General features: G+C 42.1%; 1 protein-coding gene across 25 annotated transcripts in view; it reads right to left on the minus strand.

The window, feature by feature from the left end:
- Positions 1–15,210, minus strand: part of dock3 (dedicator of cytokinesis 3) — a 168,674-nt gene that overhangs the window by 15,412 nt on the left and 138,052 nt on the right. For 10 of the 25 annotated variants that reach the window (XM_085776746.1, XM_085776749.1, XM_085776744.1 and 7 more), the window contains exons 11-26: positions 14,321–14,381; positions 13,964–14,111; positions 12,511–12,599; positions 11,410–11,535; positions 9,527–9,651; positions 8,317–8,479; positions 7,594–7,700; positions 6,722–6,893; positions 6,071–6,168; positions 5,429–5,512; positions 5,186–5,286; positions 4,897–4,978; positions 3,734–3,904; positions 1,282–1,474; positions 993–1,120; positions 257–403 (exon numbers count right to left, since the gene is read on the minus strand). In XM_085776746.1, the coding sequence (XP_085632872.1) occupies positions 257–403; positions 993–1,120; positions 1,282–1,474; positions 3,734–3,904; positions 4,897–4,978; positions 5,186–5,286; positions 5,429–5,512; positions 6,071–6,168; positions 6,722–6,893; positions 7,594–7,700; positions 8,317–8,479; positions 9,527–9,651; positions 11,410–11,535; positions 12,511–12,599; positions 13,964–14,111; positions 14,321–14,381 (1,995 nt within the window). Of the gene's footprint in view, positions 1–256; positions 404–992; positions 1,121–1,281; positions 1,475–3,115; positions 3,302–3,733; positions 3,905–4,896; positions 4,979–5,185; positions 5,287–5,428; positions 5,513–6,070; positions 6,169–6,721; positions 6,894–7,593; positions 7,701–8,316; positions 8,480–9,526; positions 9,652–11,409; positions 11,536–12,510; positions 12,600–13,963; positions 14,112–14,320; positions 14,382–15,210 lie in introns of all 25 variants that reach the window. The other 15 variants (XM_085776738.1, XM_085776733.1, XM_085776755.1 and 12 more) reach the window with 3 other exon arrangements.

The following is a 15,210-nucleotide window of genomic DNA, read 5'->3' on the forward strand; positions in this document are numbered from 1 at the left end:
AGGAGGATGAAGGGCTGTGTCTAATGATGACAGAGATAAGAACAGGTGTGCGGAGACAAATGGTTTGGACGTTTGTTTTCATTTTTCCATTTCGTTAAAACGTAACTTGTTTAAATGAGAGAACAGCAACACTTCAGTGATGATATAGATAAAAAACTAAACAACAATTATCCCGTGTGTGGCTCAGGATGGACGTGCAGGATGGATTAGGGCAGCAGGAGGTGAAGTAGTAGTAGTCATATTGTTAGTTACTAACAGTGATCTCCGCGGTGCACTGCGGACAGCGTTGACCCCTTACCGCCTCCTGCGATTGGCTCTTGCTCATGATGGACAGCAGGGTCTGCAGGAGGACGTCCAGTAGGGACTCCACCATCATCTCCACCTCCTCCTGCACTGATGTGTCCTAGAAGATGAAAGGAGAGAAAACGATGGGGTGAAGAAAACAAAATGGAAATATTTGGTGAAATGGAGAAGTGAAAGACAGAAGTAGAGATCCAGTGAGATGTTTTACTGTATTTGAGTCACTGTCTGTTTACAGCTCAGTAAAATCTCATATCTAATGTGTCATGTCATTCGCCTCATGAGTTTCAGAATCAAAATGAATCAGCTATATTGCTGATGCAATGGAATTGTGGGTGGCTCCTTTTCTGGATAAAAAACACTAAGATAAAGACTTACTGTAAATGCAGAATATTAAAGTATAATTAAAAACTAAATCAGAAGAGGCAGCAAAAACCATAAAACAGAATAAAAGAAAAGGGGCTCTTTACAAGTACTGTAGTTGGTAGGTTACTGACACAATACAATGTTAAATTCTCAGTCTCGTGTACAATTCAGGAACAATTCAAATCGATTGTTCTTTTAAGGACGCTGTTGGTTATTTGTTCTGAGTTTAGAGGAAATGTGTGAAGAACAACTGAATTGGCAGAGGACGAACTAATCTGTGTGTGTGAATGTGTGTGTGTGCGTGTGTGTGTGTGTGTGTGTGTTACCAGTGAGCTGGTCTTGATGATGGAGAATATAGAGCTGAGGATTCCAGAGCAGATGAGCAGCTCTTTCTGCTGCCTCAGATGGAGATGGATGTGATGCAGGACGACAGGAAGCAGGATCCTTCGAGACTCTGAGTGCACGAACACAGATACACGAAGACAAACACGCAAAAATAGTTTTCATATTCATTTGTTAACCCACTTGATTTCTGTAGCTGAAGACCTTCACATCACAGATGACGAGACAGAGAAAAACAAGAAGAAGTGCCGATGTCTCTACTGAACCCTTCACCTGGGAAAGAGAAGAGCCTGCTGTCCACGGTCCGGGCGATGGACTGCAGTTTGACCACGTCCATGGACTGTCCTATGTGCACCGTGGACGGCATGCTGCCCAGTGTGCCGCGCACAAACTCTGCCACTTCCTGCACTGTGAACATCTGAAGCAGCTCATCGAAGATCGCAGGAAAGGAGTTGAGCAGAGCGGCCTGAGGAGGAGGAAGGAGAGAGGAGGAAGAGCGATGATGAAGGAGGAAGACTGGCAGATGGAGCACAGGTGGTGGCTTGAGAGGATGTGTCATCGTTTACAGTGGAGAGAGATGTGACATCACATCCAGTGGGGTCCAAAGTGGTCTCAGACTTTGGACGCCGGTGTTGAGGAGTGAGCTTCACGCTGGAGTGACATGGCAGAGAGGTCGACTGATAGTGGACAGTTTGGAGTTGGAAAAAGGCCGATAGCCGATTAATCAGCTGTTACCCCACGAATAAAGCTCTTCATTAGTCGAGCAGTCTGTCAGCGGGTAAGTAACGCATCACATTTGAATCACGATAAACCCATTTTGTCCCCAGCTGTCTCCCAGAGAAGACAATGATAACGTAGGCAGCTCAGCTGTAGGAGAATATTTATATTGGATATAGTTCAACAGGCAGTGTTAAGATGACATAGCCTGGCTGGTGGAGGGTGAACAGCCATCTGAGCCATAACAATAGTTTATTATGTGCTATCTGATTAATCGGTCGACCTTCTACCATGCAGACTCCATTTTATTGCACAATTTGAAGCCATTTCCCTGGTGTTAAGTGTAAAAAAATGCAAAATATATTTTACATGAGAACAGTGGAGGCATTTTTAGAGGGACACAGGAGAGTGAACATGGAAAAACTCATTCAGTGAATTCATTCAGTAGTTGATAAGAAATCACAGCAGGTCAAAATGGAGCGATTAATAAAGACAGAAAAACAGAGAAGAAAAGGAGGAGGAGGGTTTAGAAGACAAAACATCAAGGTGAGAGATATTAATCCATTAACTTCATTAAAAACACACAGCATAAGTACAAGGTTTAGTAAGGTTTAGCACAATAAAGACGGTGCAGCAGAAAACACCAGAAACTTGGGTATAATAGTTCAGTGTGAAGAGGAGTTGGGCTCCAGGCTCGGGGCTGCGCAGACTGAGGTTTCATCAACCATCGCTCAGATTCACTGAAAGTGGGTTTCCAGAAGTTTCTTCTTGCATCATTTCAAATAACATATACGTAAGACGTTTTTAGCAACTGGATTATCTCACAATTAAATATCAAATGTCAGTTTCCTGCAGCCATGGATTAATTCATGTGTAATAAATGATTGTTTTGTCCATGGAACCTGAGATTATTTGACATATTTTAATGGAGTGTCAAAAATATAAATAGATTATTTCTGTTGTTTAATTGACTGATTTATAATTTCATGTCCAGATTAGAGTGAATAAACTGTGAAATCACAATTTTAACAGTAAATATAATATAAATATCTTTCAATCATGTTAACAGAAGGTTTAATTTTTTATTTCACATGTGCATGAGCAGCCAACCAGGGTCTGTCTGTGAGTTGACAGGTGTGAGTGTGAGTAGTTTTTGCAGGTAGGGAGTGACAGGTGTGTTTATAGTTACAGGACTGTGATATGTGGGGATGTGGCTAAGCACTCAGTGCAGGTGATGTGAGATGTGTGTGTGTCTGTGTGTGTGTGTGTGTGTGTGTGTGTGTGTGTGGCGGGGGGGGTTAGGCTCACAAACAGCAGAACAGGTGAATGAGGACTCTGGGCTTCACACACAGAACAGGGTGCCGTGGGTTTCACCCGCTCGTCTACTTACTGACAGTGGAGACGGCCGCAGAGCGTTGGAGCTCCAGGCCTGAGTGCAGCTGGGTTGCCCGCTGCCAGGAGCCTGTCCTGGGGCAGGGGGCGGGGCTTGGCCCAGGGCAGGGGCTAGTGCTAAGGGAGCGGCAGGCCCAATGCCAGGGCCTGGGGCTTGATTTGTGCCTGGACAAGGTTGGGAGGCCTGTGGTGCATGGGCATGGAGGGAGGAGGCCCAGGAGGGATAATAAGGACCCGATGGATGGAGCAAAGAATAGTGGGAGATTGAAAGATGAGGGAAGGAAGGAAAAGAAGCAAGGAGAGGTCCGAGGTACAAGTAGAAGGATAAGGAGGAGATAAGAGTCAGATTAAAGCAACTAACAGCCGAGGGGAGAGAAGCTCTGGAGGAAACTGAACTACAATCAAATATAAGCCAGTTATCATGGGATTCACTTCCAGCTAATGAGTCTCTGACACTACAAGGACACAACAGGCTGCTGGGGAGAAAGGTGATCTAATCAGAAGCGGGTTTGACTTTAGTCAAGTTAAACAATAGAACAACTACAGAGGAGACCCACAGATAAAACATGAGGAGGAGTTGGTTGAAGTTGTGTGTGTCTGTGTCTTATCTCCTTACCTGTGTGAAGATGAGCGTCTCTGAGTTGCGGCTGTCCAGGCTCAGGACGAAGCGGATCGACTGAAAGAGTTCCTGGATGCTGGTGCGAAACTGATCCTCCTCCATTCCACACGTGGCCCGAGAGTAAAGGATCCGAGACTGGACGATAAACTTAAACAGGTACTCGAGAGCCTGAGGGGAAAAAATTAATACAACACAAATAAGGTTTTAAACGGATAAACACAGTAAACGTAAAGATTTATCATCATACATGATCTCATTAACCTGAGATGATACTGAATCATAGTTTCTGGATAAATAAGTCAGATACAGACAGAACTCAGTGGACACATACACACACACACACACACACACTGGTGTTAAAGATGGATTATAAAGAAGCTCAGCTCTGAAGCAGCTGCAGCATGTGTCAAAACTCTCCTCAATAATTCACAGCGTCCACTTTTCCACGACAGTGTGACCCACTTGAGACGGATGTTTGAATGTGATAAATATTTCAGCGTTTGTCTGTTGAACGCGGTACATTCTGTTCATGTGCTTCAGATGATGAGTCTATTCTCAGATCTGCCTACGAGGTGACGTGTCGTTGAATGTTTGCAGTCAGCTCTGTCTGTAGACTGAACCAGAAGATCCAGTGGGAGGAACGACAACGGTGGAGAAATGTTGATGAAGCTTTATGGTCGATGTTTTACACAACAACGTTGAGCATGTAAGTCTCTGAGGAGATGATGTCAACCATCAGAATGAGGATTAGGATCTGAGATCTCTATAGCTGCAGCTTGTTTGTTTGTTTGTTTGTTTGTTTGAGTGAAGGTGCAGTTGGTGTTTTGTTCAGCAGGTAAATGTTCAATGGTTGAGCCAGTGTCTCCACATGACCCATAAAACTAAAAAAAAAAAAGAAAGCTTCATATTTATAACAGAATTGTATAAAAAAGTAGGACACTGATATAAAAACAGCCCTGATGTAACATGCAGATACACTGGGTGTAGTTCTCTGGTCGCCTGTGGCTGTAGAAATCAGTGATTAGTCATTCAGTCAAACAAACATCAATTAGATAGATAGATAGATAGATAGATAGATAGATAGATAGATAGATAGATAGATAGATAGATAGATAGATAGATAGATAGATAGATAGATAGATAGATAGATCTTCTCTTACCCTCATGGCTTCCTGTATGTGGTCCTGTCGGACCACCTCTGCAGAGCGGTCCATGTACCACTTCAGACAGCGGATCAGCTCTCTGAAACCCAACAAACACCAAACACTTAGCATGTGAGCCCTGAAACAATGACTGGGGGGGGGTGGGTCAGTCTGTGACATATAAGATGATATTGTGAACTTGTTGACATACAGCTGCTTATTTGCCCATCCAGCTGTTACAGTGATCCTCCATGTTAGAGGAGACCACTGACCAGTTAGTACTGAAGTTAGTTAGTAAAACACTCACTTGTAGGCCAGTGCACCGGCAAAGTGTTTCTGAATGTACGTGTCCATCACCGGCCTGAAGTGGTAGTATTTACTGTCCCTGAGCAGATTTATGATGAACACCTGAGAGAGACACACAGATTATGATAAATATGTGAAATAAATGTGAGTCACAAAACTAACGCTGAGTCACTTCTTTTATTGGATTGAGTGTAAGAAGTCTAAGAAGACTCCAGCTCTGAGTCAGTCTTGACTCCTCTCTTACCAGTGACTGGAACACCAGTGGTCCATATTTATCCGTGTTGTCATCCAAGATGGAGAATAAGGTGTCCAGGATGTCTTGGAGAAACTGTCACACACACAGACAGACAGAGACACAGACAGAGACAGACAGACAGACACGGTTTGGGTCAGTTGACTGTATCAACAGTCAGCACAGCTTTACTGTAACACAGAGCACACAGAGACTTTAAACCTTTGAACAGTAATTAGAAATAACATGTATTACTGTACACACCAAATCAAAAACAAAACGTTTCTCATTTTATGATCAAACATGATTACAGGCTGACTGTACTTTGAGGGTTTCCTTTCTGCACTCTGTCGCAATTAAGAACTGATCACATCTCATGTTAACCACAACCATTCAGCAAAACATTTTGTTTCGTCATCTCAAGTAGGAATTTTCCCTGTACTGTACACACACACACACACACACGTGTAACCAGTGACGCACCAACACTGACAGTTAGTGAGGCCTCTGATGACAGCAGTGTATGCAGCAACAGTTATTCTTCCCTTCCAGTTTATTCTAATCTCATAAAGAGCATGGCTGTGGTATTCAAGGATTCATATAACATCAGTTATAATAGGTGGATGAAAAACTGTTTGTCTGACTTAACCTCACCTTCACGATCTCCTCTCCACTGACATGTCGCAGCCGGCCCAGAATGTCCATGACCCGGTCCGGATGGGCCTTCCACTTGAGCAGGGCCAGGAGGTCCACTGAGAGACAACAGCAATTATCAGACTTGGACTAAACCGTGGTGACAGCAGGGTGATGGTTTATCTGCAACACCAGGATCTAGTTTCCGCTCACCATGAAGGTAGATGGATAAATACATAACATTTTTATTAACTTCTTAATAGCAAATGCTTCTTGATCCCCAACGATCACAACATGTGACCCCTGTACTTATCACCAGGTCTCAACACAACAATTCACCACAGGAGTTCAATGAACCAGATAATATCATAACTAATTTGAGACACATTTCCCTAAATTTCATACAGTAAACACTGATGATGGGGATTTCCCTTCAGGGCCACACAACATAAGTGTAGGAGGGTGTTTATGTGTTAAGTTTCAGTTTTACGTTGTAGATCTCACTCTTCCCCTGTATTCGTCACCAGGTCTAACTGCCATACCTCACCACAGCAGTTTCTCAGTTCCTCTAAGATGCATATTACATATTTACATCATGCACAGCTGCCCCCAAGCAGACACCCCTCATAGATAGAGCCATACAATTAAAAAAACATGTGATCAGCTGAGTACCGTTCTGAGTGAGCTTGGTGGAGGAGAGCTGTGTGGAGATCCAGAAGGTCTCCTTGGTGCTGCGCTGGAAGATGAGGCTGGAGGGGATGCTGGGACAGCTGTTGAAGTCCTCTTTACAGCAGGGCAGGCCCAGGTAGAGGGCGTGGTTACTGAAGGTCGTGTTCTCATCACACTGAGGTCAACGAAGAGACGAAGAGTGGTTAATGTTTACTACAGCTGACACAACTAGTCGGTACCTTGCACTGTGCATTGTTTTCTCTAATACATTGTTTGCCACATGTTCATTTTTAAATCACAGTTCTTGACCATTGAATGATTTTAATTTCATGACCAACGGCACTGTCAGAGGTTCACTCTTATGCAAAACACATCACTTTGTCATTATATGGGCAGACATTGTGATTTTTGTGTGAATGGTCACTTTTACTTCATTTTCTCTAAAGAAAAAATCTAAAATTGATAAAGTTTGTTCGGTCTTGTTCCACATAAACATGTCTATCTTGAGAGTATGATTTGTGGTCCAGGGCGTTTCTGTAGCAACACAACACTCATGGTACTGACAATGCACAATAATACTGTGACACGTTTTACCACCTGTACTGTAGAGTGTTTGGCTGATGAAAAGGCCAATGCTTCATATATGGAAAGATAACCTACAATTAGTTTTTGAGTCATTTAGAAAATCTAACTTCAGATTTTGTACAATAAGAGAAACAAAACTGAATACTTTACTGAAAGACAAAATAATGAGAATGTTCTGCTGCCAACATGACTAACATTTGGATGTTACTTTGAGGTGAAGGCTCGTTGTCAGAGCAGGAGGGATGGAAACAAACAGACATGAAAGCAGAGAGTCAACAATCCTGTCTGACCTTGTAAACGTAGAGTTCATGGCTCTCGTCTGAAAGAGTGGTTCCATCCTCCCTCATCAGGGGAGTGAAAGCGAAACCAAACAACTTCTTCTCCCCTTTGTCCTTTGCTGCGGAGCGACAGAAAGTAAAAGAGAAAAATGGAGCTGTATTAAGATGTAGAAACAAAGATATAGAGCAGAGAGAGGCAGTGGAAAATGTTCTCTTAGCTTTGCTTCGATTGCTTGATTTGTAAATAATGTTACAAATCTCAAATTTTATATCAGCTTCTGGTCTACATTCGCTGTGAACAAACAGGAGACAATGCCATTAATACATTCTGTCAAACCACTGTTTACTACGGTGGCCCTGATGGCTCAACACACTGCAACTAAACAAGAGCATATACACACCAAAAACACCAAACACCAAAATGTAGCCATCTTAACAACTTCTAAAGTCAAGAAGCATTGAACTAAAGCAGCAGCAGGTCTGTCACTTCCATAGTGCTGTGAGTCTCTGCAGTGCATGAAATGTCTAATGAAGTTGGTCTCTGAATTTGCAGCATGACTCTTTCCTCGCATGTGTTTTTAACTTTTTTTAAGTTGTGGTATGCTGAGCTCTCAGGGCCACCGTAATTTAACCTCTGTTGTTTGGATCATCTGAATGTATCAGTAAAGCATTATCAATTAAAACAAACATGCGACACAGTACCACTTCCTGTTCTGGGGATGGGGAGTTACTCACTGGAGCAGTGTCTGAACTCGAAGCGGAGGTGGGATCCTCTGAAACGGTCGATGGGAATGGGCAGTTTGATCACCTCGCTCCATCGGGGGCTGTTGTTGTGGTAGAGCACGAAGGAGCGGTGCTCTGGCACGTTGGGCTCCCCTGAACCAAGACTGATGCAGTCCTGCACAGGGAGGGAACACGTGTGTGTGTCCAACATCAGACACACACAGATGGATTAGACAGAGGGATTAATACACAAGCATGAGCTTTACACCTACTCACATCTCAAGGTTCACATTTTCCATGTTTGCCACTGTCAGTGCTTTTATTCATCCTTCATCAGTGCCTCTCCCTCACTCTATTTTTTCTTGAAGTTTTTGTCATGTGTGAGAAAACTACTAGATGTTGTACAGGTGGGTTGTGGAATCAGTTTAACAACATAGTTCAAAGGCTAAAAGGGGACTGCAAGGGAATGAGTATGGAGGTTACACTTTGTTCATTTTTATGAAGCTGTGTGGTATGAATTTCACACATTTTGGATTGAAATTAATCTTCATCAATGAACTCACCTCAATTAGGTTAAAGACTACATGATGTGACCCATGTAAAGCTATCTGCTTTGTGATTGCATGGGGTTATGTTTTGACAAACCTGACAAAACATGATGGGATGATGTTTCATTTATAATAACAGAAGTAGAGGCACAGGAACAGACTATTCCTCTCAGTTAAATATAGTACAGTAATAACCCAGTAATAGTGGGAGGAGTTTCTAATATTATGAGTTTCCGGGGGGGTTTCAAGAGAAGAGAGTTCATACATGTAAAAGAACTGTAAATCTACAGTGATGTAAGTAAACTTGAGAAACTATTCACTATTTACAAACTTTGTTTTGTAGATTTAATGTATATAACTGAGATTGTTTCCATCAGTCTACACACAGTAATATGACAAACTATGTCTCATTTACATCCATATTCAGATCTTTAATTCTGTGTTTTGTAGTTGGTTTGGCAGCAATTACAGCTTCCAGTCTTCTTGAGAGAGACCATATAAACTTGGCATGGACATGGGCATCAATGATGGGTGTTCACTAGACAAATAATATCCTAATACTTCAATCAAGAACTGTTAATTTGTTAACTGTTACAAAATGTAAATGTGATATGTTCCACCTTTGGCGGCTTCTCATGTCATGTGTGATGTAGCTACAGCAGGACCACACCTACCTTAAGGATCTCTCCATCAGCATAAAGCACGTAGATGGTGACTTCAATGTTCTTCTGGACGCTCTTCCCTCCTCTCTCAAAATCCCCTCGCTCCAAGGTCAGGTACAGGTCATTACGGATGTCACCTGGGAGCAGAACAAAAACAAAAATAAAACCCTTCAGGTTAGTTTGACATTTCACCTTTATGACGTGCAGGAAAGGGCCGTTCAATGCCAATTTTAGTATAAGAAATTAGGCAACTAAGATCTTTAAGTGATTTTCTATTACCCCTTAGGGGCAGGGACAAGTCTTCAAGAGGGTCAGATGCCTCCTATAATTCAGACTCAGACCTCCAACCACAATTTAGACTGTGTCACCACTGTACATTTAACACAGAATACTCAGTGTGTAAAGAGAGATATCCACAAGCATGTGCAGTTTCATTTAAAACTGAACATCACTGACATGCACAAGACTGATGACCTGTGTTGATGTGTGGGGATCCATTAATCATTTCAGCTCGTCCTTAAAGAGGAGGCGTCACCCTCAATGTATGAAGATGGGAGTTTAACACTGGCTCCATCTCTGTCCAAGGGGAAGACTATGCCAGATGCATGTTAAATGTATGTCAAAGTGGTGTGAAGGTCACTCCTGTATGTGTGACGTGTATGTGTGTGTGTGTGTAGAAATGTAGCATTTGCTGGAAGTAATAATCCTTTAGTTAAGGGGATTCTCTCTGACATTACATTATTATTTTTTTTCTATTCTTATTTTATTTTATGAGCTTTATGATGTTTTGCAGCAGGAAGGCTGTGCGTAAAACAGAGGACTCAAAACCCATGAAAATAATGAATATTTAGATGTCACTGTGAACCAGTAACATCAATCAAATGCAGACGCTGCAGTGTCCGTGCACTGACATGCCATTGTCTGTGGTGGCACGTGGTCCCAATCAGTCTGCTTCATGAGTGTTAGTACTGAGGACAACATCCAACATGTAGCTACTGGGTATGATCTCAATATCTACACAGATGTTCACAGAGTTCAAAGGTAAACTGGAAAAAAACTGAGATAATAGGACTCATAACACAGAAAGGTAGTATTTTGCACGATCCACCCACATGCTCTAACTCTCCCTCAAGTTATTAATTTCAGGCTCTTCTAGAGAACCTTAAGGAGTCACTTGCAGGCGTTATCGCAGAGAGGCATGTGGTTAAGAAAAACGTGGTTAAGATTGTGCAGCAGGTTTTATTCGACTGGATCACAACTGCACAGAAACTGAAGATAATAAAGAACCTGAAGATCATACTGTAAGTCAATATTAACTTTGGATATCAACCTTGACCATCCTCCATCTTGACCTCCTGCCTACATGAACTTTCATGTCACTATTTCAGCTACCTAGTCAGACTTGATGGAAAGTGGCATTAAATAAGATATTAAGACTGAAACCCAGTGTATGATGTATGACAACTATCACATGGTTACTGCAATAATTGTGCTCTTATTGGTGTTTCTGGAGGCCTTCAGTGTAAACCTTCACCCAATGAGTCTGAAAAATAATTTAAAAAGTGACAAACTAAAGGTCACTGTCTTTGCCTGAGTTTAGCATTAGTCAGATTTCTTCTTAATCTGCAAAAGAGAACAAGAAAAAAAACAAGAACACTCCAGTTTCCTGTTTCCATTAACTCACCTAAGAAGAGTGGAGCTATTTTTATTTGAGTTAAAACAAACAAACAGGAAACTTGCATGTTCTTGCTTGGGTTAAGTACATTTCCATTGTACTCTCCTTGGAGTAAGTTGCTTACTTTTTTTATACATGAAATTGAAAATGAGAAAATGAAAGCCGACTTTCTGTCTCTTCTTGAATATATATTGTATGATGATTGATGATTGTGTATCACCTGGCATGATGACGTCTGGAAATCCAAGTTTGCGCGTCATGGCCACCCCCCTGCTGAAAATGAGTGGGTTCTCCCTGCGGACCTGCTCCATGTCGCCTCTCAGCAGCTGCAGGGAGATGATCAGACCTGAGTGGATGTGGGGAGAAACAGAGGAGGGCAGAGGGGAGGTAGAGAGAAACAGAAGATGAGTGAACTAACAAGCAAAAGAGAAAAAAGAGAGGGGGAAAACAGCAGCTCTAACCTTAAAGCTCTGGTTTCTTGCTTCTTTTTATATATTGTATGAAAGGCCTTTGAGCTGACTTTGGCCACTGTAATAGATTAAGGCTTCATTTTGACCAGGATGAAACAGATTTGTTTGTTGTAGTCGAGTCACTTGGTGAACAGATTCATATCGATCCCCTCACAGATATTGATCCTTTCACTGATTCCTGCTGTTCTCCTCTACAGTAACTACCACCCTGAGCTCCAGCTTCATGTCTGAAACATAAAGTCCTGGGACCACAGGAGCTCACAAGCCTCGACACGGGGGCACAAGAGGCCGTGAATCCCCTTCAGTGACACCAATTAAGATGATTTTGGAGATGATGTCAAGTGATGACAGATCACATGTCAGTCAGATGGCGTGCTGCGCTGTGAACTGATGAGTCCCTCCTGGGGTTTTGTTTGTTTTGTAACTGACTTTATTAGTTAGTTGTGTCTTTGTGTGTCTAACCTAACTCATCCATGTGTGCAGGTTGCGTGTGTGACTAATGCAGTCACACAAATCATTAATGCTGCTGGAGAGACAAGGTGACTGACTTCTACAGTATAGCAGCTAAATGTTGCACAGAGGAAACACTGGGTGTGGTGTTTATGAATTAAAGTTATGTTAACACAAGGGAAAGGCTTGGGTTTCATGTTTTGGGTTATTTTACAGTAAAGAGTTGAATTAGCAGAATCTATTTGCATGTAAATATTAAAAAAGTCTGTGTTTTGAATAATCATGTTAACATAAAATGATTTGATCAATTTTGAATAAATAATTTGCTTTTGATCTGTAGATGGATGAATCATAACCGTACTGATAAACACATACACAGGCACAGACACACAACGTCTTACCATAGTTGGTGCTGGGTGCTGTGTATTTGGTGCTGGACTTGCGGATGATGTTCTCGTGGATCTGGTACCACTCGTTTTCATTGTTGCACCTACAGAACAACAAAAACAACAAACAAAGCTCATCAAACAGACATTAAAAAACAGTGAAGAACTCGACTATCCCTCGACTCCACCGGGAAATCTTCTGAAACAGAGTTTGGTAACTTTCCAACTAGTCCCTCAGTTTTTATCTAAACTACTAACATGCAAAAAGTATGAATGGTCTTCTAGCTTTATGTGTTATTGTTGCTGTAATTGTTGTGTTCACACTGAATGTGTGCAACTACCAGGAGTTCAAGTGAGGTCGCTGTAACATGCACACACACACAAACACACATGCTTGTGCACATGCTTGCAGGCACATGAACACACACACAGACACAGACACACAGTTGCATCATGTTGTGACTGTGAACACTTCAGGGCTCCTGGAGGCAAGTCTTCAGATGTTTGAGCCGAGAGGGTTCGTGTGTGTGTGTGTGTGTGTGTGTGTGTGCGCGCGTTGATGGCAGAGACTAAAATGTCTGTCTGTAGCTTCTCTCTTCCTCTTTTACATAATGCAGTATCAGAAAGTTACATGAAGCTGAGAAAAAAGAGACAAAGGGAGGAAACAAAGGAAAAGGTCAAAAGTTAAAGAGACAAAAGAATGAGAGTAAAGATATGTACAGAAACTGTTTGACTGTTTCTTATCTTTAATGTTTTGCTCTTTTCTCTCTCTGACTTCCTGCTTCATTTATTTCTAAGACATCTCTCTCCAGGCTTATTTCTCCCTGAGCTCTAAAATGCTCCGTTTAGGATGATTAGATTTATTTCGGAGAAGAAAACGTCACAGCAGACACATTCATTTGTGCATGGACGACATTAATGAGCACATCTTTTGGAGAACAATTAACTGAATTTATCCGTGTGCACCTAATGAAGGTGAACATGGGTGATGTTTGCCAACTGCCAAAACGCAAGAGAAGAAGAAAGTAGGATTGGTGTTGACAATACAGAGATAGCAGCTACTGGTCCTGCTGAGGCCATGTCATAGCAACACTCGAGCGTGCTGACTTGAGGGTGCGAGCGGATCGATCTATCGTGGGGTGGGGGGGGGTATTAAGTTTCGCTTTCACCAGGCACTGCATGCGCGCTTCTCTGTGGTGTGTATGTGTGTGAGTCACTTCTCCACTTCCCTCCCTTTCCACTCTCATCACTTGACTTCATCCAATCACAATCAGCCACCTTCTCTTACAGGAAAGTAAAATTAAGTGAGTGAAAGGTCAGACTAAAAGACTGTAGCTACTCTCATACCAATGAGATAAGGTGAAGTGGCCTCAGAGCTGAGAAATTGTATAATTGTGCAAATCTGCTCTGTGTGTGTGTGTGTGTGTGTGTGTGTGTGTGTGTGTGTGTGTGTGTCGTAGCCACTCACGTGTAGACTTTCAGCACAAAGTCTTTCTCCTCTTTGAGCTCAGAGATGGTCTGTAGCACGTCGCTCATGGCCAGGACAGCACAGCCATACGGTCGGCGATACTGGACGTGTGGAGGACCCTTCTTACTGTCATTCAGCAGCATCCGTCCTGCAGCAGGAAGTGGGAAGTGTGTGTGAGAAATACAGGTCACACACAAGGCTCCTCATACTGTTTCAGGAGCACAAGTAAGAACAGAAGATTTAACAGGCTTAGATGATACAGACAAACTGTAATTTCAGTCACGTTGCTCTGTCTGGACTGTGGATTTTTCCTCCTCCTGTACGTTTCACTCAATATCTCAGTAACAAGAGTCTTACCTGTTCTGATCACCTGTGAGATGATGTAGAGATCTCTCTTCATGTCTTTGTTGCTCAGGTCCTGCAGAGAGTGAGGAAGAAAGACAGCGAAAAAACTCTTAGTGATGAAGATGCACATTTAAAGATGGCTGGCTGCAGGTCTCCGGTGACTGAAGCCTCAGTTCGACGCCCTGATCAACCTCTGCGTCTCAGTCCTCGTCGAAAAATGAGGACCTACAGGACGGCTAAAGAGTGAGCTGTTCAGACCATTGGTTATTAAACTAATTAACAAAAATGAAAGACGTGCAGAGAGAGGAAAAAAAATACAATGGCCACTGTCACCTGAAACAATACATGAAGAGGTTTGTCTGTATGTAATTATCCACACGGATTATAACATAAATAAAACGGTTAACTAATTATGTAGCATTACCGTACTGTATATACAAAGTGTCAATAATTGAACCTGTAATTGTGAATTATATTATATTGTAATATATATATATATAATTGTAATATAAAATCAAACTAATTTCAGTTCAGCACAGATGTTTTTGTCTATTAAACTGAACCCATCACAACAGGAGGAGAGATGTTGTTGTTAGATTTGTTTTCTCTCTCCTGAACCTTGTGATTTCACTTGGTATTTCCGGTGTCGTTTTAGCTGCTGATGCACTCATACCACTGAATAAGTAAATATGTCCCTACATATAAAGTAAAACAGAATATGTACATGTGCGTTTTAACATTACATGTAAATAAATAGGTTATGGATAATGATTATGATTGTGATTCTCCAACAGAGCGATAGGGTGCAGTACATCCTCACTTTTATTTTCTTCCACACAGCTCAAATGTGTTTGACTTAACCAGCCTGCAGGGTAAGCATGTGTTTTACAATGTGTGTGTGT

The sequence above is a fragment of the Trachurus japonicus genome, chromosome 5 (assembly GCF_045865225.1).
Source record: "Trachurus japonicus isolate A0001 chromosome 5, Traja_1.0".
Taxonomy (NCBI): domain Eukaryota; kingdom Metazoa; phylum Chordata; class Actinopteri; order Carangiformes; family Carangidae; genus Trachurus; species Trachurus japonicus.